The sequence below is a fragment of the Cebidichthys violaceus genome, unplaced genomic scaffold, assembly GCF_023349555.1.
Source record: "Cebidichthys violaceus isolate CVI_PGR_0920_01 unplaced genomic scaffold, fCebVio1.0.p SCAF_13, whole genome shotgun sequence".
Lineage (NCBI taxonomy): Eukaryota > Metazoa > Chordata > Actinopteri > Perciformes > Stichaeidae > Cebidichthys > Cebidichthys violaceus.
In genome coordinates, this window is record NW_027176296.1 from 16,554,759 (window position 1) to 16,582,258 (window position 27,500).

General features: G+C 48.9%; 1 protein-coding gene across 1 annotated transcript in view; it reads left to right on the forward strand.

Annotated features, from left to right (window-relative positions):
* Positions 1-27,500, forward strand: part of mast2 (microtubule associated serine/threonine kinase 2) — a 129,896-nt gene that overhangs the window by 76,541 nt on the left and 25,855 nt on the right. Inside the window, 7 exon segments of the mRNA XM_068707986.1 lie at positions 3,189-3,220; positions 9,330-9,533; positions 17,192-17,283; positions 22,994-23,069; positions 24,220-24,240; positions 24,699-24,777; positions 25,892-26,055. Of these exon segments, the coding sequence (XP_068564087.1) occupies positions 3,189-3,220; positions 9,330-9,533; positions 17,192-17,283; positions 22,994-23,069; positions 24,220-24,240; positions 24,699-24,777; positions 25,892-26,055 (668 nt within the window).

Here is a 27,500-nt window from a genome sequence, read left to right on the forward strand (position 1 = left end):
GACGTCTTTGGTAGGATCAGCGCCACCTGACCGCGACCTTGGTTTGTCACCTCTGTGTTTCCTCCTGGCGCCCGCTGACAGCTGCACACACACATTTATCCATCAGCTTGTGTGTGTGTGTGTGTGTGTGTGTGTGTGTGTGTGTGTGTGTGTGTGTGTGTGTGTGTGTGTGTGTGTGTGCTGTCAGTCACAGACTTGTCACAGAAAAAAATGACATCAACTTTCTAGTAAACGAATGTAAAGGGCGTTCCCTCCTCTGGATCTCTTTCTGGTCACTCTTACACGTCACGCCTGAAACGTTACCTTTTAACCTGCATCTCTTTACTCCCCCCCCCCCTCCTCTCCCTCCATCTCTGTAATCACATTACCCTCGCAGCCCTTCTGCCTCTCCCTCCCTCCCGTACAGCACATTATCCATGTCTGTATTCCATCGGGCAGCTTTGCTTCAGGCTTTTGTGTTCTGCTCCTCGCCGTCGCTGGGGATAATTTCATCACGGCTCTCTTTGTGCCGGTTTAGTTTGTTTAGTACAAGCAGCCTCTTTGTGTGTGTGTGTGTGTGTGTGTGTGTGTGTGTGTGTGTGTGTGTGTGTGTGTGTGTGTGTGTGTGTGTGTGTGTGTGTGCGTGTGTGTGTGTGTGTGCGCGTGCAGTATATGTGTGTTTTTATATCGGGCATTAGCTTATTATCTCTCTTAGGGTATTTTTGCAGGGTGGCTTTAGGATGATCATCCTCCCTCAGGCCTCAGATAAAAGCAGCTGCAACACACACACACACACACACACACACAAACAAACACACCCAGTACAATGCAAAAAGCTGTCAGACGAGCATAATTTCACATTACACAGCTCTGTGTGGGCAGATGAATGATACAAGCGTAAAGTACTTAAACACGCCTTTTTTTTCCCCCTCCTCTGGTTCTATTTACTGTTTTGCGTGGGGTGAGGAGGTGAGGAAGGAGGGGGAGAGGGGGGAGTCGGGTAATGAGGGAAAGGTTCAGAGGTTGAGAGGGATGGAGACGAGGAGGCTGATCTCACTGGATCAACCTCACGATTTTTCCTTTTTTCTTTCAGTTTATCTTTTTTATTTACATCGTAGATCATTTTTCTCATTCTAATTTCTAAATATAATTTCTCCCACACACACATACATCACCAGTGCCCCCCCCTCTCTCTCCCTTCCGTCATTCTCTCTGTCCTCCTTTTGTTCTGGCTCTGCTCAGAAGGTTTGGACTCACACGTCGGGCTTCGTTGTCGTTTCGTGTGTAATCGGACATGGCGTTCATAAGAGTGGATAAACAGGTGGACCGCTCCGCTCTGAGACCTGCGGTGTAAACGCAGCCCACAGGAGGGGAGCAGCAGCGGGATGGGGGGGGGGTATAAAAGGTCGCCTCCTCTTCTGTGATGCTCAAGCCATTTCCTGTCCCGCTGGGTCTGGACAACATCTGCTCACGGGACTAATAGAATCACTGGGTCCAGTGTCTGACTAACACACACACACACACACACACACACACACACACACACACACACATACACACACATGCTAATTGGTTCTGCACTGTCCTAGGGATGCCGTATAAAGACTAGCAAACCTGTTTTGATTGCTGTTATCATAGCTTGGACACACATACACATATATACACACACACACACACACACACACACACACACACACACACACACACAGTGCAGACCTCTGCCGTACAGCCACTCACCCACTCACTGTGCTCCGACTGAACTCCATTATGTCCATTAGCTCATCTGCAGAGGGAGATGAGGAGATAGAGGGAGACTCTGATGACACAGCCGTCCCACGCAGGAACACACAGTGTGTGTGTGTGTGTGTGTGTGTGTGTGTGTGTGTGTGTGTGTGTGTGTGTGTGTGTGTGTGTGTGTGTGTGTGTGTGTGAGAGAGCGAGAGAGAGAGAGACGGACAGCCAGAGTGTGATGGAGAGATAATAAAAACAGGTTGGAAGCAGAGCCAAAAGGTGCATCTCATCTCCGCTGAGTGCGCCGCACGTGCTCAGTGTGCGCGGGATGGTCCTCTAATTAATCAGAGAGCCGAATATGTTTTGAATGTACGACTCGGGAAGGATTAGAAAGGAAGGAGGCCCGACTGTGTTGCCGTTTGTTCTTCTTCATGTGCTGTTGAGGAGCTGCAGCTGACAAGGGGAGTCATATTTACACACACACACACACACACACACACACACACACCGAGTCACAAGGCGAAAACTAAATCTGAGAACTAGTGTGTGTTGTGCTCCGTCTGAAGTATTGCTGCACTGACGAACGCTGATGAAGGTCTTCAAAGTAAAACCAGATGTTGACCTACTTTGGGAACCTTCAACACGGTTCCCAACATCCATGTAACTCAGCCACACACACACACACACACACACACACACTGATTGGTGCTGTTGGCCAGGTGGTGCTCTCCAGGACGTCTGTTGTCTGTTTCCTCAAGCTGCTGCAAGGCGCCGTCAGGTTACAGGTCGTGTACATGAGTTATGGATGTTGCACCTTTTCAGATCAAAATTCATACATTTTGAAACGTCCAGGTCCTCGCAGCGACAGGATAAATCTGTATTCTTGTTCAGACGAGGCGGCCTGCCTCTCGTGAGCATCGTCTGTTAAGAAATCAAGCGGCAGCGCCGTCGCCTCCATGAGCTCCTGACGACACTCCTCTGCCCCCGTGTGGTCGCTCGTAGGGAGTGCCGCTCAGGTGCACGAATGAAACTCACCTTTTCCACACATGGACGAGCACATCGTCTCCATCTTTGTTGTAATTCAGAGGGAAGACGTTCGACGGGGTCCTCGCGACTTGAATGAGGTTTCTTGGCTTTGTGCGGTTCAGTATTTGGGATTATTGTGAGCCTAATGCAATGCTGTGACTTTGAAGTGTGACAGATATGTGTTGCACGTCCCGTGTTTGAAACGAATCCTTGCATCTGTGAAGCACATTAACAGACGTTGAGCACTTCACCGGTGGAGGAACACGATGCCTCCTGTTGAAGCTGCCTGCTGAAGTGATGTCACAGTGACGCCTGTTGGCCAAACGCCTGTACTGACCGGCTGTACCGGAGCCGTACAGTTTGATGACCGGACTGTCTGATTGTTGAACGCAAAGAGGTCAACACAAATAATGAACTCTCTCTCTCTCTCTCTCTCTCTCTCTCTCTTTCAGAAGGAGCTGAGCCTTCCCAGAAGAGGCAGTTTGTAAGTACCCATCATCCCCTCTGGCTTCCGTCCAATGAGAGCCTCTCCTGTCTGCGTTTTGTTTCTTCTTTTTTTTTCTCTCCAGAGGTGTCATTTGGGAAGTGAAATGCAATGAACCAAACACAGACGCATACTGCATGATGCGGTGCAGCAGAAGCTGTTAACACGTACCGTTCGTCAGAGGAGACTGTGAGCGTCTGTCCTGTTCTATTCTAGTGTGTGTTTGTGTCAAACGTTCACTCACTCGTCCTTTAAATGTCACCGGCAAACCCTGTTTGTTTGTGTTCATGTTGTCTCAGCTATCAAGTTATACAGAGAGAGCCTCCCGTAAAGGGTTAAAGGACAAAGTTGAAGAGCCACCGAGTCCAGGTATGTGTGTGTGTGTGTGTGTGTGTGTGTGTGTGTGTGTGTGTGTATGTATGTGCGCCAGAACAGCTGAGCATCCCACTGTGTATAGATGCAGACCTATTTATATCAGAGTGTGTGTGTGTGTGTGTGTGTGTGTGTGTGTGTGTGTGTGTGTGTGTGTGTGTGTGTGTGTGTGTACCAGGCAGTGGATTTACCGTGCTGCACAAAAAGTTCTTGATGTTTGGAAACAGAAGTCTTTCAGTCGTGCTGCTGGATTATCATCTGTGTCTTTTGTAGCGTCGTCATCGTGACTCACTCCCCTGAACAGCACCACCACAGGGGGGGGGGGGGGGGGGGGGGTCGGCTGAGGTGCAGCTCTGCTGTTCTTTCAGCTCTGTTCACTGCAGCGGAGGTTCAAGCCACGGGTCTGTGTGCGCTAGCTGTCAGGGCTCCCGAGGCAGTTGACCAATTTTCCACTTGTTGGAAACACAATAAGAGAATAATTTCAACAGGCTTGTCTGCCAGAGCTCCCCAAAACGGAGACCACTGCCATCAGAGGTAGTTTATGGATGAGAGTCTTTTTCGTAGGCTGTCATGTGACGTGGCGGTTGGTTCAGTTGTTCGGTTGTTTTGTCCGTAAAGCTTTCAGGTTTGTGACTCAACTCCAGTAGCAATGCTCTCAAATGTGTGTTGGGTGTCGCTGGATAACAATGACCGGGAAGCTGGGGGTCAAAACAATTAATGGGATCCCGAAACACCAGCTAAATACTGACTAACAGGACTTTTTATTGTTGGACTTTGTCTCTTTAAACACAAGGCTGCGCTGTTGACGTTGGACTATGACGGTACATGGCCTGTAATTCTATTATTTCGGGTTCTGGCCGTGTGCGGCGGTGCAGATGTGTACGGCCTCACATGTGGCTCTGTAACTGGGTTAGGACGGCAACATGCCAACACATGACAACACATGACAACACATGACAACACATGACAACACATGACAACACGCCCCCAGGTGTTACCAGCGCTCACCGGGTGACTAACTCCAATCAGCTGAGCCGTGTCTTTTTCGTCCGTCATCTCGAGCGTCCTGACGTAACGAGTTTCGTATCGATCCTCCAAAGGTGGTGGTCCGCTGAGATCCTAAATTAAAAAACTGTGAAAGTATAAATGCGTGGCTGTAGCTGCAGTCCAAACACCGAATACAAACCGCCTTTATCTCACACACATCTCCTGGTAGCGCTTTGAAGATACAGAGCTGCTCTCTCTTAAGAGTCTTAATACCAGTGGAGCCACAGGGGTCTGATGGTGTGTGTGTGTGTGTGTGTGTGTGTGTGTGTGTGTGTGTGTGTGTGTGAGAGAGAGATCTTCAGGCTCTGCAGAGCGCTCGGAGGGGGGTGATGATACTGAAACAGAGTCTTGTTTTTGCCTCAGATCATATTTTCATACTTCTTTATTTTCGCCCCTAACAGGACATGTTTCACGGTAACCCTCCGAGTCTCACTACAGGACGTTCTCTTCCTGACGACTGTATTGGGAGCGAGTGCTTCAAACTGTCGTCGTCCCGTCGGAGACACAGAGGATGCTTGTTTGCCGTCGGGTACTTTCCTAATTCAATTCATCATCTTAAACTCAACTGAATAAATCAATTAGATTAATCATTCCTCTGAAGGCTCTCAGTCAGATCGAGATCATGGTCTCTGCCAGGGGGTCGAGGAGGAACGTGTTTCATTTTAAAGTGGCAACATATTCTCATGGCGCACACACACACACACACACACACACACACACACACACACACACACACACACACACTAGTCCAGGTTGGTATGTAATGACGTTCTCGTATCCTGTGGCTGCCCTTGCGTCAGTAATCAGTCCACATTAACTGTGTGTGTGTGTGTGTGTGTGTGTGTGTGTGTGTGTGTGTAACTCTACCCTAGTCAGAGCCGTCTGTGATCCAGTCCATTGTTTATGAATTAGCAATCTGGCTTGTGAGCTGCATTTAGCCCATTAGGGTCAGCGGTGTCCCCGGGCTTCTCAGAAACCAGAGCACAGACCGAGAGGACAGCTGGTCTGATCGTATCGGGATAAGCGTCCCCCCCCCCCCCCCCTGAGTCCAAGGGTCAGAGAGAGGAAGAGGAGCGTGCCCCGTTAGGTACGGTCGTCAAAAGAAGACGCACCTGAACTGGAAGAGGATGGAAGACGTGAGAAGCAGACGTTTCTCTGGATGAAGGACAGTGAGGCCTCTCGGCTCAGAGCACGACGCCATTGACTGGAAGCAGAGACATTTAAAGACTCTAAATAAAGATTATTTTATAGTTTAAAACAATTTTTTTTTTCAAAAATCAGTGAAACGGTTTGTTTAATGTGAATAAGTCCTTAAATAATTGATACACTTAAAAGAAGTAATCAAAACAAAACTAATATTAAAAAGTCAAGTCTTCAAAAAAAGTATTTTTTATGCCTAGAGTAAAACTTAATTTATAAGGAATGTATTAAAAGCCCCAAAAAGTAGTAAAGACATCTCAGTCTTCCTGCCTTCATATTCCCGCCTCCCTCCCTCTCTCTCACCCTCCTCCCTCCCTCCCTCCCTCTCACTGCCGTTTGTTGAGGACTCAGTCCGTCCCCTCGTCTCACAGCGGACAGGCTGATCACGCTCAAGCTGAGACTTCCAGGAACTGAGAGGGATTAAATGGGCAGCCTGTACCCAGGGAAGGCTCTCTGCTCCTGGGTTCCGTTTAGCCGGGGGGGGGGGGGAGCGTCCCTCTGAGCCTTCTGTCTGGTGGATCGGTGGCGGGAGCCGAGAGTCTGGACCAGTTTCCTTTTCATCATCTGACGCTACGCCGCTGCTCCGAACTTAGTGCTCTCAGAGACTTTTTTTGGGGGATTCTCAGATGAATACGAGCTCATCTGAACGGCGCTCCACAGGCTGTGTGTGTGTGTGTGTGTGTGTGTGTGTGTGTGTGTGTGTGTGTGTGTCTTTGAAACGGCCTCTTAGTTTGTGACTCAGCAAGTCCGTGCTTGCTGGTGAGGGAACACTCTACCCCAGATACCTCACATAACTCTGTGTGTGTGTGTGTGTGTGTGTGTGTGTGTGTGTGTGTGTGTCTCTCTGTCTGGAGATAAGAGCAGGTGCTGACGTAACACACACACACACACACACACACACACACACACACACATTCCTTTATATATAATAGTCAGGGGTTTGGCTCATGGAGGACTGACCGTGGCCCGGTTCTTTGGTTCGGTGTGGAGCTGTGAGATGGACAGTGCAGTGTGTGTTTGACGGACAGATGAGCTCATGCAGCCCGGTGGATTATCAGAGATTACAGCTGAGCCTTTTGTCCCGGGACACAAGATGAAGAGGAGGAAGGAGAGAGCGGGAGCCCCACGCCTCCACCTCCAGTAAGAGAGAGAGTGTGTGTGTGTGTGTGTGTGTGTGTGTGTGTGTGTGTGTGTGTGTGTGTGTGTGAGAATGTACATCAGATTCATATCATTTTTGTGTTGCTACAGTATGTTTACATCCATGCTGTAATATGCGCACAAGGACAACCGCAACATGCTGATGTTTAGCAGGTGTACAGTTCTCCCTCTTAGTTTAGCATGTCAGCGCGCCGCTAACGTTTGCTAATTGGGATTAAACACAAAATACAGCTGAGGCTAATATTTGGTCGTTAAATATTGGAGAAATGTACATTTTTGACCTGATTGTGGTGCTTAGAGAGGAAAGTATTCACAGTTCCTTCTGCGGAGGACACCAAATATAACTAATATTCAATAAATCAAATGCAGAAATCCACCATGAAATCTCTTTAATCGCCGTGGTTTGAAGAAGCCGGCGCTCCTTGATGTTAACATCTTGTGGCACATTTGCCGTTTCCTTCAATTACTTTGGATTTTGGATTACACCTGGATGTAAAACATACCTTTATTGATCTCTTCTCTCTGTCAGGATATACAGTACACTCCTGTTATTAGCTGTGGAATTAACGATCACCGAGGCCTGCTGAATGTAACGACTAACGACAAACAAAGATTAGTGTGGAGAGAGAGAATACATGCCTGACAGGCTGACATTGTTTCTGTGGTTAGGTCACTATCACTTCATATGTGTGTGTGTGTGTGTGTGTGTGTGTGTGTGTGTGTGTGTGTGAAGAGCTGGGGGGGGGGGGTTCGGCTTACATTCATAATACAGAACATGCATAGTGTACATACATACCGGGTCGGTGGAACGGGAAACATGAGTAGGTATCGGAGCGAGATACCAGCAGGGAGGGAAGTGCTTCATCGGCTCGACGGACATTTCACTGATACCAGCCAACTAGAAACTACTCAAACAGAAGTATACTGTACGGTGAGGTACTAGTTCTCTAGAGAAGGTGCATTGATATATTGTATGGACCCAAGAGAGAAAACCTCCGTGGTCTTGGTTCTGGACTCTGATCTCGTTCCTAAATGACTCCCATCCAAATGGTCGTCATGTGACCTCGTCTCCGCTAAACCTCTTCCCAAAACTCGACCTTTTAAACCTGTCCTCCCCCTCTGGTGCCAGATGGACCGGCCTGACTGTCGGGATCCAGCATTTCATTATGAGAGTGTCTTTTACTCTTGTGCCCGCGGCTGAAACTGTGGCGGTGCACCGCAGATGGCTCTGCATTATGTAGGGGAGGGGGGGGGGGGGACACTGCACATACTAAAATGTGTGTGTAGCCCTTGACTTCCCAGCAGGTGGTCTCACCCAGCAGGGGGAGTGGGGGGGGGGCATGGAGACCACCACCATAAGGTCCTCATGCCCCTTGCGGCTTTGTGCCGACTGCCATCTGAGCTGTAGAGCCAGGGCAAACAGGTTGACCTAAAAAAGTTTTGGAGTTGTTGAGCTGGTGTCTGCGCTTCTTCCTCAGACAGTAAATCCAGTCTTTGTTTCAGTGTGACTCTGAACCCCTGACCGAGCTCTGTGAAGTCGATCCAGAACCTTTCTGTCCAGACCGTTTCCCACTGTGATAAGTTAGAGCGCGAGGCTTCCTGCCCGCTGCGAGGGGACGTCTGTGGGCAGGCAGAGAGCGTACGGATCAGTGGCTGGAGCCCGGCGCTGCTGCTGCTGCTGCTGCTGCTGCTGGAGCTCCTGCTGCTGCTGGAGCTGCTGCTGCCTCACACACTGAGCGCTGGAGCTGCATGCGTCTGACCTCAGCGCTGTCGAGTAAAGCTTTTTAACCCAAAAACTCTTAAATCTACAGTCTGCAGACGCGCCTGAAACCTCTAGAATCAGCCACGCCGAGAGCTGAACTTCTTATTTTGGCAATACCAAATATGAGGATTTTGCTGACCCGGCTCTATTTCATACCGTTCTAAACAAGCGCGTGTTACATTTTAAATCACCGAATCTTAACCGTATTTGGTCTGGTATGACCAGGTGCTTTTAGCTTTCTTTTCGTTTTGGAGTCACTTCCACATTCAGTGACCGCTGCTAAGCAAACACTGGCTCACTTTAAGACGTTACTTTACTGCTGTTACTATTAAAGTGACACGTCAAACTGAAAGTTGTGATCCTGAAAGTACACACTATTTATAACGTGCTGAGGTGCAGCAGAGCAGATGTTAAAGAACAGATTGATGTCACACACACACACACACACACACACACACACACACACACGGCCAAGCAGCCCTCTTCACACATCCCTCCTCACCCGGCTCACTTCCTCCTCCTCCTCTTCATCCTTTCTTCCACTCCTCCCCTCCTCTCCTCTGTTGGCAGAATCTGGTCGCCGGCTCAGCTGCGTTGCCACGGCAACAGCAGCCTCCTCCAGCACCTGCTGTCCCCCACCTCCTTTCATCCCTCCGTCGTTCAGCCCCCCGTCGTCGCCCTGTCCCCCCTGTCCTCCTCCTCTCCCTCCCTCTGTTCCTCCGACGGGCCTCTGTCGGCCCCCGTTCACCAGCGAGGAAACCCCTTCCTCTGGAGGTAAGAGCCGTGTCGCCTCTTAACACACCTGTTTGTTAGCGAGCGTTGTTGCGCGTTGTCCCGCATCGCCGACGCCCCCTCGCCGCCGGGCCACCATCGCGTTCAGCAGAAACCGCCGCCGCCGACGTCCACTTATTAAGAGTCTTCTGGCTACTTTCAAAGGAACATTCAGTTTGTTTTGCAACTTTTTGTTGTAGTTTTGGCCACAACTGATCGTTTAACTCACCGATATCCAAAGAGCTTAAGGTACCGAGGAGCCTCAGGAGCCTCAGGAGCCTCAGGAGCCTCAGGAGCATCAGGAGCCTCAGGAGCATCAGGAGCATCAGGAACTGAGGCTGCTCGCACGTCTGACCCGTTTGGCTCCGTTAAAACGAGCTCATTTTGGGCTGGTGTGATAGCTGTCAATCAAACCCTGGCGCGGAATCGCTCATTAGCTCTCTCCAGATATTAAATTTAATACATCAGTGTCAGGAGGTCAAACTAGATATCCTTGCTGTTAACCTCAATAAACAGCTGTTTATAACTCGGTAAATCTGAGGTGTCATGAGATCAAAAATAAATCCCCTGTCCCCATTGTTTTCTTTATTGTATGATAGTTCCTGGGTCATCAGAAAGCAGAACTATTTTGAGGTAAAGGAACTACGTCAGTATGGGTGTGTGCTATGGATACAATATACAAACGCAGCAGATATTAAAGGGATGGATACTGTCGTACGGTGTAAATAATATGGCAAAACATATGATGCTAGAAACGTGTTCAATGTCTCGTGGCACAACTCGTCATATCACCGTCGTGTCAGAGGACGGAGCCTGCTTCCTTCACTCCGAATGCAGGAAGGAGTTCCTTAAAAGGGTTCCTGAGTTCCTGAAACAGTTCCCGCTGTGGAAAAGGTCCTTTCACCTGAACATGAGGAAACAGCAGCTGAGAAGGTTATCGGCAGGTAAATGTCACCGGGGGAATCAAACGTCTGTAAAGAGATAGCCGATCTGTCCCTGCTCTGCTGCATGTGGAGGTCGATCAGAGCTCAGAAACAGTGTGAGGAGAAGAAAAAGAGCATCAGGGAGGGAGGGAGGGAGGGAGGGAGGTCTGCTGGGTGGAGAGAGAGAGAGAGAGAGAGAGAGGGAGGAGAGGATCAGAGAAAAGAGAGAGAGGGAGGAGAGGATAGACACACCAGCAGCTCTCACGCACACTCCATCTCGCCGGTGTGACGGGCGGAAGCCGGCGTCTGTTTGCCAACCCCGTCCTCTGCCCCGGTGTCAGAGCGATGGTGACGCGTCTGCGTTAGCATGTCTGACTCCTTCTGGACGGTGCTCTCCAATTTCTCGCTGCCCGAGAGAAGCATGCTGCGGCGCTCCAAGAGGTACGCACTTCATCCCGCTCCGTCCTTTTTCTTTCATTAGTTCGTTCATCTCCGGTAGCTCTGCGTCTGTCTTTCTTTTTTTTCTTCCTCCTCTCCGCTCCTCGTTTCATTTTTGCATATCGATTAGTTTGTTTTTTTCATTTTTTTCTCTCTTTCTCTTTTACATTTCCTGCCGCTCTATCCTCTCTCCTCCTCTCTCCTCCTCTCTCCTCCTCCTCCTCCTCCTCTTTGCAGGTTTTAGATGCTCAGCAGGAGTTCCTCCAACATGAAGGTCAGCTAACTGAATTTGTCTTTCGATGGATAAACAGGATGCTCTGTCTGACTCGGTGTGCGTGTGTGTGTGTGTGTGTGTGTGTGTGTGTGTGTGTGTGTGTGTGTGTGTGTGTGTGTGTGTGTGTGTGTGTGTGTGTGTGTGTGTGTTCTATTTTATTACATTTTCCACATCTGCGTACAGTTTTTTTTACGTTTCTGTGATGCAAGTCCAGGTTGGAATGGAAGCCGACGTTCTTCCACGCGACCACATGTCGTCATTTCTTCTTCGTCTCTTCTTCGCTCGTCGTTCCCTCAGCTGACCTCTCCTCTTCCTCTCCCTCCTCCTCTTCCTCTCCTCTGTCAGTCAGAGCCAGAGGTGTCCTCTCCTGCAGCAAAGAGAAGCAGATACAGCTGTATACTTATCACTTTGAAGCAGCAATCTTCTTCCTCCTCCCTGTAATAACAGGGGTGCACACACACGCGCACACACACACACACACACACACACACACACACACACACACACACACACACACACACACACTGACAGATTTCTTCTTCTCTGCTCTTTGTCGCCGCCCCCTGCTGTGTGTGTTTGTCTCGGCAGTGTTTTTAGAAGAGAGAGGGGTTGTGAAGTGACTCCTGCATAGCAACAGTTTTGGGATTGGAGCGGTTGGGAGCCGACAGCTATAATCAGGACAAAATGGATCCGTGGCTCGCTCAGAAAAAAAGGCTGACCTGAGGGGTCGGGAGGGATTGGCTTCCTCTTTTAACACCAGTTATCATATTCACTTCAAAATGACAGTCATTTCTCCATCCAGCCTCCATTTCTCTTTGCTGTTTTCTGAGCTCGTCTTAACAGATGTCAAACACACGGGTTCTTCCACTTGTCTGTTTCTGCCCCTCAGGCTCATTGCCACAGCGTCTCTAATGCAAGGAATGTAAATATTGACATCTTCACGCCATCGATTTTTAGATAAGGCGCCGTTAAAGACAAGGTCGTTCCGTCCTCGCGCCTCAAGCCGTTCGGAGCGTGCTTCTCCAGGTCATCTTTCAAATGTTAAGTTTGTCGACGCACCGTCTCCGTCTTCTCTCCTGGGTTTACTTTAAATGTTCAGCGCCCGCAAAGACACCAATGCTCACCAACGCACAGCTACGCAGATTAGTGCGGTAATCCGTAACTGCACTGAGCCCTCGAATCATTAACAAGTGGCTCTGTAGGCAACTTCTTGTTGCCTACAGAGCACTGAATGCGATCGCAAGTTTTAGTGCCATTCTCAAAATGATACTTTTGGGAGTATGTGTCTGCAAAACCCTTTTCCTCATTCAATAAAAGAAGTTATTGAGCATTAAAGTATCACCTGAACACAAGAAAAGACATTTCGTTCTTTGTTTTTCTGTGCCGCCGTCTCAATCAGAGCGATTGAGCAGATGATTGTGCGGCTTTCAGCACTCGATGTTCTCGATGCTCAGTGTGCTACAGACACGTTTCAATCTGTACCAAACGGTCCACATGGTACACTGGTCCTGTTGGCAACGGGTCGTCGTCGTCGTTGACTAATTTAGAAACATGATGTGAATTTGCAAAACAAAAAAAAAGAAAATCGAGCAACGGTTGCGTCTCTCTTCTTGTTTTTCCTTCGGGGGGGGGGGTGTTGACCTCGTAGCTGCTGACACTAACTCACAGCAGAGCAGAAAGTGTGACTATAAAGACGAAACACACACACACACACACACACACACACCGTCACACACTCCGGTGTGGGCCGTCACATTGATTTCCTGTGGTGGCCGTAACCCTCACGCCAACATTATTGAGTGGACTGTGGGAAATGAGTTTAGCTGTAGATCTTATCCACACACACTCGCCTGCTGTCTGGTGTGTGTGTGTGTGTGTGTGTGTGTGTGTGTGTGTGTGTGTGTGTGTGTGTGTGTGTGTGTGTGTGTGTGTGTGTCAGGCGGTTTAGTTTAACGCCCACACAGCTGTTTGCTCGTCGCTAGTTTCCACTATCTCTCCCGTCACATCGCTGTGAGTCTTATGAGGTTTTCCAATAACAAAGTTATGACATCCTGAGGTTAGGTCGCTCATATCGCAGGTAAGGCGGCAGTAAACACTGTGCAAACACTTAAAACGCACCGGTTCATGAACAGTGGTGATTGTTGTTAGTTGGTATGGTGACAACAAACACCAGTGGCGCAGTAGTTTTTCCCGCTTGTTCAGCTCATTTTACTTTCTGTGACCAGAGTAGCATTAATTAAAGCACGGTGGAAGGAGCTAGCTTGCGTCAAAATGGCCGCCGCTCTGACCGCCCTGCTACGATGATTTGAACGGGGATGTTTGTCCTGCTTCCTGCATCTCTACGGAAACCTCTTAAAGTCACCGGTGACGCTGCGCACGGATCACACGCCGCATCTCGTTTGTTTTTTAGAGACGTTTCACAGGTTCGACGGTACCGAAAATGGCGACTTCGCTGCGATCACGAGACCCTTTCAGCACGCGACTGTTTACCGACTGTTCAACAATAAGTAGTTCAGCTCGCGAACTTCTTCTGAAGCCACGAATCGACATTGTTACATTTCTGTTCACGCACGGATTAAAGAAGCGAGACGCAGCGTGCTAATCTGTGAGTTTTAGAGGCGTTAGCGGGAGTGTTTTGAGTTTGATATCGATCGCCTCGTCTCGGAGAGAAAGCAAACGAGCGCCTTTCCCATGATGTTGAGCTATTCCTTCATACGGCTCAGAGGGTTACTACAGTGTGGGAAACGTAAGGACTTCTTTGAATCCTCGCCGCCGCTTGGGTAAAATACCGTGACCAATTTGAAGAGACGCTTCAGTCATAAAAAGCGACTTCGCCCAGAGAAAGTAATGAAAGTGAACAGCAGCACTCACTCACTGCGCTGTTACCTGACAGGCTGCAGCTTTGATGGTGACGAGAGGCACTCGAAAGCCCACTGCACACACACACACACACACACACACACACACAGAAATGTTGCCTTGAGTCAGTTCTGCATAATGGAAACATGTTTCCCAGCAGGGATCCAAAGCTGCTGCCTGCAGGAGAATAAAGAATTAGAGAAGCACGGTTTCTTACGGGAGTGACTCTGTGCTGCAGCAGTTACGATTGTGTCTCTAAGTCAGAAACAAGTACACAGTGTTAATAATACAATATCAACGTTTGTGCAAGACAACGTATATCAGGTCAGAGGAGTCGTCCTGCTTCCTCTCCGCATCGTCCACCAGACACAAAGTCACGACGGTGAAGGAATCGGGAGTCTTTTTCGAGCGCTCCCCGTCTCGCTGCTCGTCTTTGCATCACTCGCTCCATATACGACGTGGTGCGTTTGAGGCCTCGGCCTTAGATGTGAAACGCACGCTCACGAGGCGGCCACTGGGCTTCGTTCATGAGCCGGTGATCAGAGTGAGCGGCCGTCTCGGTTGTAAATGAACCACAACACAGTCTCAGCGTCGTCTTCATGCTCCACGGTTGTTCTCTTTTGTGTCTTCCTTTCTCACCGGTCCCCTTATCGTCCTCTATATCTGTACGCTGTGTGCTCTCGCTCTGCTCGCAGTGGAGCTGATGTCTATCAATCCGCCCCGGCCTTTCCTCTAACGTCACTGTGTCTAACAGGATAACCACTGGTGGCCAGACATCTTTCCTCTTTTATTGCTGCTCCCATAGTTTCCTAATAACTTCTCATCGTAAATTCAGAGAGGATATTTCCTGCAAAACTACTGTTTAATGTGCTACCTGTAATAGAGGGTCAACTTAGTTTATCACAATTCATTTCTAGTGTAAGCTAGAGAGTCTTTAAGTCATCGCACAGCAGGTCAGCTCCAGACGTGTAAACATTTCAAAATGAGTCTGTAGGGGAGCGTAAAGTTTAACATGTATGAACATTAACATGCCCCATTCATTGAAGTGTGTGTGTGTGTGTGTGTGTGTGTGTGTGTGTGTGTGTGTTAACAAGCAACACTGAATATCCAACATGGCAGCTCATCCTTCATACAGGTGTGTGTGTGTGTGTGTGTGTGTGTGTGTGTGTGTGTGTGCGTGTGCGCGTGTATGTGTGCGTGCGTGTGTGTGTGTGTGTGTGTGCGTGTGTGTGTGTGTGTGTGTGTACACCACATGCTAAGCTCAAACTGCTGATGCTGCACATCTCAACAGATGGCACACACACACACACACACACACAGCATGCCATATATACATCACGTGTAGTAATTATTTGTCAGGTGGGTTTGGGAATTAGACGTAAGTGTTCCATAGACAACCTTCACACAGGTCACAGTACATGTCTTGACCCTAAACCTTATTCAAATGCCACAGAGAAGTCAAACCGGTCCCCACACATACAGGTATATAAGAGCGCACAAACCGCACGGATAAAGAGCTCCGAAATCCGAGACGTCACGCTGATCATCCGACTGTAGCTTCAGCCCTAATCGATTCGCGCATCCCGGCAGGTTCTGCCTGTCAGAAACGCTACTCTACACGAGCACATAATTACAGTCAGCAGATGTGACGGGCCAATTAACATGAACACACATGCTGTTAGCGTGCCGACACCTGCCGGCAATGCAGGAGCCTGTGAGAAGTGTGTGTCCATTCTTTCACTTCAGGACGAGACATGCATACCTGAGGGAAGGAGTTCAACACATTGGGTTTGTTTGGAAAATGGGTTTGAAATCTTAATTTGAACATTGGATTCAGTTCAGTTATGGTTAACAAATAGATGAAGAAACCGAAATACTTCAGAGCGGCCTTTGATTGTCCAACAAGCCGCTCTCCCCTTCCTCTACGCTCATCCAGTTTGGTAAAAAAATGCCGTCATTATATGCGATGAACAGCGCAGGACCCAGAGCAGAACCTTGGGGAACACCTTTTAGACCCAGTGATCAGGTCAGTCTCTGGTAATAACAACAACAGCATCTGTTAGCGTTGTGTTGCTTTTAAAAAGACATCATCCTCAGCGCACCCCGAGGCCTCATCACCGCCTCCTCAGGCTCGGCCCCCGAACGACGGAGCGGCACAAACGAAGATCCTGCGAGCTGCTCGACCCGCGGTCTCCTCCTCATCTCCTCCTCTCCTCCTCTCCCCCTCTGTCTGGGGACGCGTGTCGCAACTTAAAAGCAGATTCTTCTTTTCTCTGCAAGCATCTTTCATAAGCAGCTTGTGCGCGCACACACACACACACACACACACACACACACACACACACCTAGACTACAAAGACACAGTCATCTCAGCTCAGAGGGGAGCTGAAGTCCAACCATTACGCTGCGTGATCAACCTCTTAATGACTGCTCAGCCATTAGCGGCGGAGCCTGGCTCGGCATTTTCTAATAAAACGCCGCGGCGGTAGAGAAGAGGCGCGATGTTTTCATGAAGCTTTTATTGCTGACTAAAACAAAACAGTATTTTGAGTCTGAACTGATATCATACCTTATATTAATTTTAACTTAACGGGTAAAAACCTGATGTAAATGAGGGATCGTTTGCCCAATTAGAGCGGCAGATTAGCTACTGTTGTTCTATTAGCAGCATATGCAGCATATTTGTATGTGTCGTACACGTTGTTCTGCAATAAGCAGCAGGAGGCCGCTGGCTGCGTGTCGCGTGATCGCGACTATCTGACTGTCTTTGCGTGTCCTCGCCGTCCTCTGAAGGACGTGAGACTGTGACTGTGAGCTCAGCGGCGGCGCGTGTGTGAAAGCTGAAACGCATCGCCGTCTGATGCGTGTCTGACGGCCGCAGTGTGGACCCCTGCTGTCAATGGAAGCGGTACAAATGGCTTTACCATTCAGGAGAGAGAGAGAGAGAGAGAGAGACTAAAGGGACCACGGCGTTTTTCTGCATTCCAGCTCAGTGTGGAGAAACGTCAAAAGAAGGCTTAGACGCAGGAGCCTTTGTGTTTGGTTCATTGCAAAAAAAACAACAAAAAAAAAGCAGACAAAGCTCCAGGAAGCTGTTACAGTCGTCATGCAGATAACAGTTGATTCAAAATCTGAACATAGATGAATGTTTGTTTTTTTGTCCTCAGCTGTCGGACGAGCAACAGGAAGAGCCTGATTGTGACGTCCAGCACCTCCCCCACCCTGCCACGGCCACACTCACCTCTGCATGGACACACAGGTAACACACACACACACACACACACACACACACACACACACACACACACACACACATATATATGTGTACTTGCTTTGAAACAATAAGATTCATTTTTCTAAATGTGTAAACGTGATCTCGGTACCAGCAGCATCCTGATCAGCAGTTTGTAAAACTGTGGTTTGAGAATACATACTTGGTAGCCTAAACTGATGAAGCAGCACCAGACTAAATGGTTGATTCATCCTCTGGGGACCGTGAATACCTACAATGCTTACAGCAGTCTGCCCGGCTGACAGCGGTAAAGGAAGCATTATCAGTCGATGTCGTAGTATCACCTGTTTTTTGTGCGTCGTGACATCAGGTGAGCTGCGTTACAAGGAGTGGAGTCGTTCACAGCGCGATAAACAGCTCAGCCAGATGTTAGATTGTGTGATTCTGATGCACAGGTCCACCACGTTGTCCGTAAAATCACTATAATCGGTTGGGTGTGTTCTGAGTGTTTGACGACGATGACCTCGAGCTCTGCCCTTCCTCACCCAGCGTCATTAAACTCTCATCACGTGCTCCTCTGGAGTGGATCGATGCGGCCCGTGCGACTATGAGCGGATCATAGAAATTCGGCTCGGGACAAATTGCTACTTGCATTTGAGCCTGATTGATATATTGACGTGAGCTTATATCACAGATGTATCTGAAAGCACTGACGGGTTTATTTTTCAACCGTAAAAAAAAAATGTCTCTCTGGGTACATATCGATATCTGCATCAGACCCAAACATGCAGGATTCGTTGGACGCTGTTTAACCAACTGAAAGTTCTGGTCATTTATTAATAAGCAGTTAGAGCAGAACTTTGTCTCGTTTACAGCCTTTAAAATGCCTTTTTTTTCCCCTGTTTCTACGTCATTAGAATCTCAATATCTGAGTCCTCTCACAGGCACCACACACACACACACACACACACACACACACACACACACACACACATTATGGAAATGTGGTGTGTGTGCTGCTGCTCTGTGTGTGTGGTGACAGTTGAAATGAACGCTGGCAGGATTTTTGTCGAACACGCTTGACAGCCTTCTAGACAAGCGCACAAAACTCCAAATCCACCATCAGATACCCTCCACCCTCCTCCACCCTTCAGATGGAGAGAGGGGGGGGGGGGGGGGGGGGGGGGGAGAAAGGAACACCAGTGATATTGATTGATGGTGGCTGATGGGGAGCGAGCGACACAGTCGAAATATAGATTGGAGGGACTGAATGAAAATGGATTGGTGACGGGGACTGAATGGGAGGAGAGAAAAACTGCAGCATGGATATGAAAAATGGATGGATGGTAAAATATCGACAATTATATCTGACTCAGAGAGAGAGAGAGAGAGAGAGAGAGAGAGAGAGAGAGAGAGCTCTTCATTAACAGTGTGTTTGTGCTCAGCTGACAGGCATGTCGCACACATCTCATTTCCTGCTCAGGAAATAATGGAACTTGGCAAGTCAGTCACAGCGCCCACACACACACACACACACACACACACACACACACACACACACACACACACACACACCTTGTTTGAATAACTGGTTCTGATCAGTACATAGATTAAATAATCAGAGATCTGATGCAAAGTGCAAACATCGACGCATCGGACCACCTTTAAGATACGCCTTTATTTTGAAATTCCCTTGGCACGTCACCCTGAATCGTCCACAATAGATGTGGAATGTGTGGCGTCGTGGTTGCGGAGTGATTAAGGGGCGACGTTCCTGGTTCCATTAAATCCAGAGACCCCCCCCCACCTCTCCGCTGCAGAAGCCAGACACACTGACTTCATCGTTTGTTTACCCTCTTTGTGTAGTTTGTTTTGTGTCTCTTTGTAAGGGTGGGACATAATTCAATATAATCATTTATTTATAGGCGTAACGTGATGAAATAGATATCGTGATACAACGTGTGGTCGCCTGTTTTGGGGTCACAAAATCCGAAAAAACACTCTGTCCCTCTTTCGCTCCATCTCTTCCTCTCTTCTTTTTTTTCTCTCTCTCTCTCTATCCATCCCGCCGCCAGACTGCTGTGGCTGCTGTGTTGCCACGGCAACGCTGCCACCAATCTCTCGCGGCCCACGGCGAGAGAAGTAAACGCCGCTAATTAAATGTCGGTAATTAACGTTGTGATTTTTATCCCTTTTTCTCTCGTGTTGCTTCAGTCCACAGTCACTTCACGGTGAAACAGTTAATGCAGCTTTGATCACATGTTTGAATAAAAGCTATAATGTTTGATATCTCCTCCACACAAACGCACAGTTAACAGAAACCTTCAGCCTACTCCCAGGCTGTGACACCTCTCTGCTGGCTGCTACTTCACTACTTAATGGTCACCACTGGAGGCCGTTACAACTTTGTTTTCCTTCATTCCCACAGACCCTCTTTATACATACATGATTTATTTTTTATTTCCCCCTCTCAAACTCTCGCTCTGGCCCTCATCACGGATTTCATCATGGTTTCAATCACCCAGCCATTTGCCGCTAATCAAATGGAGATTCCTCAAAGTCTAATGTCCTGAGGGGCTGATGAGGACCAATCCTCTCTGAAAATGACTTTTATTAAACGTTGAAAGCCTGCATAAATCCCTCGTCCCCCCCCCCCCCCCCCCTTCTGTCTCCTTCTTTCCTTATCGCTAGTTCCTTGTCATCTCCATATCGTCTGCTTTCATTCCCTCTTCTTTTAAAATCTACACGTTCTCTCTTTCTTTACCCCCCCCCCCCCGGCTGACATTTGGTAAAGGCCAGCTGATGACTGGCAGCTGTGTGCGCTCCGACTTCTGATGAATCCTGTCAAACAATCCGCCGCGCCACTTTGTAATTGCACTGACGGACGGGAAGGAAGACAACTTGGGATTCAAGCTTTTCTCTTATTCCTGTCACACATTGTGCGTTGTCTTTTTTCTCCCCCCCCCCCCCAATTATAGCTGCATTTTGTTATCCCAACCACACCGTCCCTGGAGAGGCAGCGAGACTGAAGACGCACAAAGCAGATAGTACATTTGCATGTACCTCGCACGCCGGCGTACGTCTTAGTCTTCGCTAAAGTAGGTCACTGTCAGCTGCACAAAACCGCCTGAGAACGTGACAGCAACGCGGCTTCTGTACCTGTAGCGACGAGACCGCCTACCGGCTGCTCTCAGCCCTAATTTACATTTCACCACCAAAACACCATCCACACAATGACTTCCTCTTCCTCACAAGAAGTGGGAAGTATTATTCAAATAGATTTCAAGAGTGATTTGAATTTTATTTCTCCCTCTGGAGCCAATCAGAGTACGTCAGCTGAAAGTCACCGCGTGGACATCGCATGACGCCGTGTGTGTGTGTGTGTGTGTGTGTGTGTGTGTGTATGTGTATGTGTGTGTGTGTGTGTGTGTGTGTGTGTGTGTGGTGGAAATGAGGCGTTGTGGTGTTTCTAGTCTGGGTGCACAGCGGGAGGGAGTGACCGCAGTGACTGACGGCTGGATGACAGTGCAGGTCAGTGGGGCAACAAAGAAAACAGAAACCAGAGCATCGCGCCAACGGTTAACAAGCCAACAAGCTGTCATCTCACAACCCATAGCTTTCCATCAGCAAAGGGATTAAACCCTCTGAGATCCCACTGATGGATCGGGAACAACGCGCGTCAACGGGAAAACCAATCACGCTCCTGAGGTTGTTGAATCCTGCTCCCTCCCTCTCTCAACAGACCTTCCACAGTACTTGAGATGTTAAATATCATCGGCAGATATTACATATTTATTTTACACAGCCACTAGCCGCAGGCGTTTGAAGTAATCTCCATATTTGAGTACTCCTTAAATTATCATAGAGCGCTCACAAATAAGAATACGAATAAGAATAAGGTCCGAAATGAACGCCACCTTCTCCTCTCTGGTAGTTGTTGGTAACAAACGCAATCTGCTCGACTGCGGTTCCAGTTGCCCCTCCCTCCCTGGTGGTCGAAGTATTTAAACACGTCTTTGCAGCGTCTCGTTACTTCTCAGCCGGCGTATACTAGTGTACAACAACAGTCGCACAACTGCAGGAGATAACATCCGACCTCCCGTCTTCCTTCTCCCTCGTCGGACGCTCTTCATCTGCCATCTCGGCCTCCCAGCGACAAGAGCCTCGTATAAATGGCTACAAATAAAATCCAAACTTGTTTGACGTGAGTTTGCCTCACACTGGAGAAGAAGCTGGAACCAGAGAGCAGTGGGCGACGGCTTTCATATCGATCAGTTAACTCATTGATGGTCTAGTGAGTACAGCACTAGAAAGAAACACCACTTCAGGCCCAGGGGGAGGGGGTCTGAGGAGGCTTTGGGAAGCCTTGCTAACATCGAGCTCACGACACACACACCTCGGAGCGCCGTCGCGTTATCATGCAAATAACACACACACACACACACACATACACACACCTCAGAGCGCCGTTGCATCATGCAAATAAGACACACACACACACACGGTTTACACCTCGCTGCTGTGTGCGATTGTTCTTTACAGAGACAGATGGATTCCTGAGTCTTACATCTGTCTTCTTGCAGTGACGAATGGTTCTCACACACACACACACACACACACACACACACACACAGTCGGAGCCACGGTGTGTGACAGTTCCTCCCTGAGACCTCTGTGTCTTCTGAATGTAATGGATGAATGCGATGGAAGCTAACACGCTTCTGTTGGAGTGATAACACGCGTGTTCTCTGGAGTACGTGCATACGTGTTCCCCGTCTTCAGACAGAGACGGGGATTCCTGTCCGACGGAGAGAGACAAATGCTCTTATTAATATTTAGAGTCCCCGCTCCGTCCAGACGGGCTGCCGAGGAGGAATGCATAATTGATGTGGAAATGTCCGACCGCTTAATCTCTCGTCGTCCGCCTTCTCCGTCTCCGACGGACCCGGCCTCGAATGTTCCCAATCCGTCACGCCGTGTGCTTATGTATCGACGCGTCGGTATGCTCGTTAAATACTCTCAGGATAATTTCAGAGGCGGATCGGGTCAGTTTCAGGTGTGCGCCGCAGATGTTTTACGCTCGGTGCATGGACGCTTCCTGAAACACAGAGACAGATGTTTGTGCAGCCTGAGCATCACACTGCATTTCTGTTTCATATTTTTTCTGTTATTATTCAGTGTGACCGTGACTTTAAACAATCAGTAGTGACAGTCGTTTCTATCCAATGAGACAATGAGGTGTTCAGGTGACACAGTAGCGGTTACTAGCTCTAAAAAGTGAAAAATAATAAACTTTTACATGTTTTTAGGTGTGATTGATTTTGCTAAAATGCTTCTGACTAAAGGGGGATTCTTACCAGCTCAGAAAAAGGCATAAATTATTTAATAATTTGGTTTAGGTGAGGAGGAGCGGCGCCTTGCAGGCAGGAGGCGGGACATGATGGTTTGGTCGTAAACAACCAAGACTCTCGCTGTTCCTTCAATTTTTCGGATGATTTCGGCGTCAGACATTCCGAATCTCGAAAAAGCCCGTTGCGTCGCAATCTGTGTCATTTTCAAAAATGACAGACATCAACAAACAAACAAGCAAGTTCAGGTTCAGTCTGTCGCATTTCCTCATGAGCTCCGAAGCTGCTGTTCACCGTGGTGACAGCTCATTTCCTGTTCATACAGAGATGATGTTCAGCGTGCTCATTCTCTCCCTCTCTCTCTCTCTCTCTCTCTCTCTCTCTCTCAGGTACCAGCCCTCTGGACAGCCCTCGCAACTTCTCCCCCAACACAGCTGCACACTTCTCCTTTGTTCCTGCACGCAGGTGAGGCTCACAGAAACACACACGCTCGCGCTGTGCAAGCTGTGTTTGAGGGTCACCGCCGGAATGTGTGTGTGTGTGTGTGTGTGTTCTCTCTCTCCATTTTGTCTCAAGATCTCAGTGTATCCTAACATTGTTTCTACGTCACCGGCTCAGGTCACTTCGCCGTGTCGCTTGTTTAACGGTGCTCTCCGTAGTCATTTTGGGGGAAATAAAGCGCCGCATTTGGACAGGAAGTGAGGAAATTGAAGGACGGATAAGCTGCACTTAATGTCGGTATCTTTTAAAGGCTGCGAAGCGGCTCAGTGGCCTCGGCGCCTCGAGAGCCGAGCTGCAGCCGATGATAGTGTGTGAGCAGATGATCACTCTGAGGCTGTCACTCAAACCAGGATTCATAAACCTCTTATCTGTCTGGGCTCTCAGCAAAGATAGTAATTACTGAGAGGGAAGGAGGGACTAAGAGTGTGTGTGTGTGTGTGTGTGTGTGTGTGTGTGTGTGTGTGTGTGTGTGTGTGTGTTCCTGTGACAGAGATGCAGGGACTTTGTGTGATTTTTATATCCAAGATTAATTGAGATGTCATATCAAAGTTTGGTGAAAGAGAAAGAAATTCTCAGCAGGCCTGCCTCTTAAATCTTCATTAACGACGACGATGATGATGATGTTTCCATGGGAACGCACCTCTCCCGATGTACCGCACCTCAGGGCTGTATAGACGAGTTCATCAAGCATCGGATGACAGCCAACAAAAGAGCATTGATGTCGATTTGAATTGGAAATCCCTCTCTGTCCGACTGCTGACCTCAGTCCTGTAGACGCTGGAGCAACAGTGACACCGTGTGGTGGAGTTTGATACGACAGGCCCTTGATTTCAGGGTCCTTTCGGTGGATGCACAAAACCCTCTTAGTTTTAATTTATTCATATGATAACTATGTATTATGGATATTATACTGTTATAATTACATATTACAATAACATGATTTGAACCTCTCGCCGCCACAAAAGTCTTTAGCAGGTATTTGGTGTGTGTGTGTGTGTGTGTGTGTGTGTGTGTGTGTGTGCGTGTGTGTGTGTGCGTGTGTGTGCGTGTGCGTGTGTCAGTGACAGCTGCCAACAGCTATAAAAACGACACTACTGTCTTGTCTCCCTCACAGTCACGGACACAGGGCTGACAGGTAAACCTCTCAGTTCCCGACCTAAGACCTTTTTCCTCCCTCCTTCTGCCGTCCCCCTTCCTGCCCTCCGCCCTGCATGGCTGAGCACACACACACACACACACACACACACACACACAGCTAGTACCCTGCAGGGTCTCCTCTCCTTCAGCCTAACGGTGCGCATGAACGCCAACAAAAAAAAACAAAGAACTCTGTGGAGTGATGAGACTCTTTGGGACCTAGAGGAGGTGGGTCTGCAGGGCCCCAGTGGATCCTCCTCATGGCTTTGCCTGCTCTGTTGAGTCCATGTCATCCTCGCGTTTGCATTCTTTCCTCCTCCGACTGCAAACGCTTCATTGCTGCTGTATGTGAAGGCGCTGCGTCTCCTTCGCGTGTCCGTTATGGAGTGTGTGTTTAAACATGTTGGTTGATGTCTATCGTCTCTCTCTCTCTCTCTCTCTCCGTCTGTCCCTCAGGACGGATGGCAGACGCTGGTCTCTGGCCTCGCTGCCTTCCTCAGGCTATGGCACCAACACTCCCAGCTCCACTGTCTCGGTAAATATCTCAACTTTATGTCTCTGAATGTAATTCTGAGTATTTTATAATGAAATAAAAATGCTCTCCGCTGCCTCTGACAGGCCGACAAATCCTCCCTCGGCCGCGATACGCTCCCTCCTTCTCCCTCCCTTCCTCCCCTCTGATGCCCTTCGAGTGGACTCCTGCCTCCTTGCTCTGTTTCTCCTCTTCTTCCTGAGACATATCATCAGTCCCTCTGGTCTAATCCCTCTCCCTCTCCTTTATCCTATGCTCTTCCTTCATCCCCCCCCCCCCCCCCCCCCCTTCTTGAAACCCCGGTGTGCCGGTTTCTCTGCGCCTGCACGCCGTGTAGAATGAGGCTCAGCACGCTTCAAAGGCAGCGAGGGGAGTTAGCTCTTAACGCGTAGCTCCACACTGCTAGCTCACTGTCTGTACAGAGGAGGAAATAAATGACTTGTTGGATGAAGAAGGACTTCCCTCGGTGCCTAGTAATGACTGATTTGATCATTTTGAATGCGTCGAACTTCTCGACGTGTGAGTTGAAAGTGGGGTACATTTTAATATATAACTCCTCTTTCAAAATCCTTGTAACGGCTGTTTGTTTTGGACCTACTTCTCCTATATGTAGTCCTTTAAAATGCCTAGACCGTACATTTTGAATCCCGAACACACAACATCTCCAGTAGCTGGTGAGCTCCGCGTAGCTCCCGTGTGCGACAAAGAAGCGCTACGGGCCAGATGAATCGAGGCCAAGTCATTTTTACATGCGACTTTCATCATCTCGTCACACCGGCGCGCATTAAGTGGCACATCCGGAGGAGGAACAGTCAGCGTAGGTTGTAAGAGGAAAGAGGCGTGCAGATCTGTGGACATAGATCTAAAAGAGATCACAGGAAGTGTTCTGCAGCTGCAGGAGAAACGTTCCATCTGGAGGTGCGTGCTTTACTTCAAGCTGCAGAATTAGTTGAACGATAGATGTTCATGATCTGGACTAATATACCTCCCCTGTGCCTGTACCTCCCCAGTCCTGGTCCAGCCCTAGCCCCCCCCCCCCCCACCCCCCCCCCCCTTCCCCACAGTAGCTCCAGCGCTGGTTGTAATCTGTGCTCCCTCTGTGCTCCTCCTCTCACAGTCCTCCTGTTCATCTCAGGAGAAGCTGCACCAGCTGCCCTTCCAGCCCACGCCGGACGAGCTGCACTTCCTCACCAAGCACTTCAGCTCCGAGAGCATCACGGACGAGGAGGGCCGCCGCTCCCCCCGCCATGAGACCGCGCTCCCCGCAGCCTCAGGTATGTCGCGAGTTACACCGTACAAAAACCCAACACCGTGTGTTTGTGTGTCGGTCTCCAGAAGGGTCAGACTCCCTCTCTCTCTCTCTCTTTCTCTCCTCACCCACACTTAGTGTCTCCCCCCCCCCCACACACTTATCTGGTCTCGGCAGCTTCTCCCCCGTCTTCGTCTCCGCTTCTTTACGGGGAGATATTGAATCCTTTCGTCCTCTCAGATGAAAGGAAGCGACACAGAGTTGCGTGGTGTGTATCTGATTAGAGTCCCACTGTGTTTGCTGATTGACGTCAGGCTGTGTGTGTGTGTGTGTGTGTGTGTGTGTGTGTGTGTGTGTGTGTGTGTGTGTGTGTGTGTGTAAGAAGAAGTGTCATCTGAGGTAATCCGCCGTCACACTGCATCCTGACATGACTTCTGTTTCTCGCTGAGTAATTAACGATGAGAGCTTATGAAGTGTTCCAGCTTATATCAGAAGTATCATAAAGTAGCAGCAACTCTACATACATGGAGGTGACTTTGAACCCCCCCCCCCCCCCCTTATATGCAGGGTGGACGAGCCCGGCATCATATTAGTCGTCCAGCAGTGAGTGTCATTAAAAAGCTCTTAGTGAGCGGTCTGCAGCCGGTCTGATAAATAACCAGCAGAGAGGCGGTGTGAGGATTAGGACTCGCTGTCTATTAGCCAGTTCACTTTTTGGATCCAGTTCCACATTAATAGAACACCCTAATGAAGACACTAGTAAGAGGAGGATGTGCTGAGGACTGAAGAGGATGTGGTGAATCAGACGATATGGAGCAGAGAGAGAGAGAGAGATGATGATGATGATGATGATGATGATGATGATGATTGGAGCCAGGGGGAAGAACAAGAACTGTGTATGAGAGAGAGAGAGAACAAATGAAAATGAGCTGCAGAGAACGATTATATGCAAATCGTATGACTCTGATGTGAGTGATGGCCGTCCCCCTTTTTTATATCGGTTAACGGTTTCTCCGCTCGTCTCTAACTCGTACTCTCCGCCTCTCCGCCCGTTCTTGTCCGGTGTCTCCTCTATCGTCCTCGTCTGTCCACCGTCCACTCTCGCATTCGCCGGGAGTGGGAGAGCCACGCCCATCCATCATTCAGCGTGCCGCCGTTACGGGCGTCCGCCGCTGCGCCCCGTTGACTTTCTGTCTGGCGGCGCACATAATATGCCATTCTGTCATATCACACATGTCATATGTACAACACTAGCTAGTGTCAGAACACCTCTCTAAAATTAAAGTTCTGGTTCCCCTTTTGTTCTTCGAGAATGTACGGAACAAAAAGTTTTCACCGGAGCATCTTCATCTTCATCTTCCTCTTCCTCTTCCTCTTCCTCCGGCCCAACATCAGATCTTTACTGAGATGTTTTCAGTGGAATCGTGAACGTTCATCGCGGGACGTTGAGGTTACTGTGGTGAACACACATCTCTCA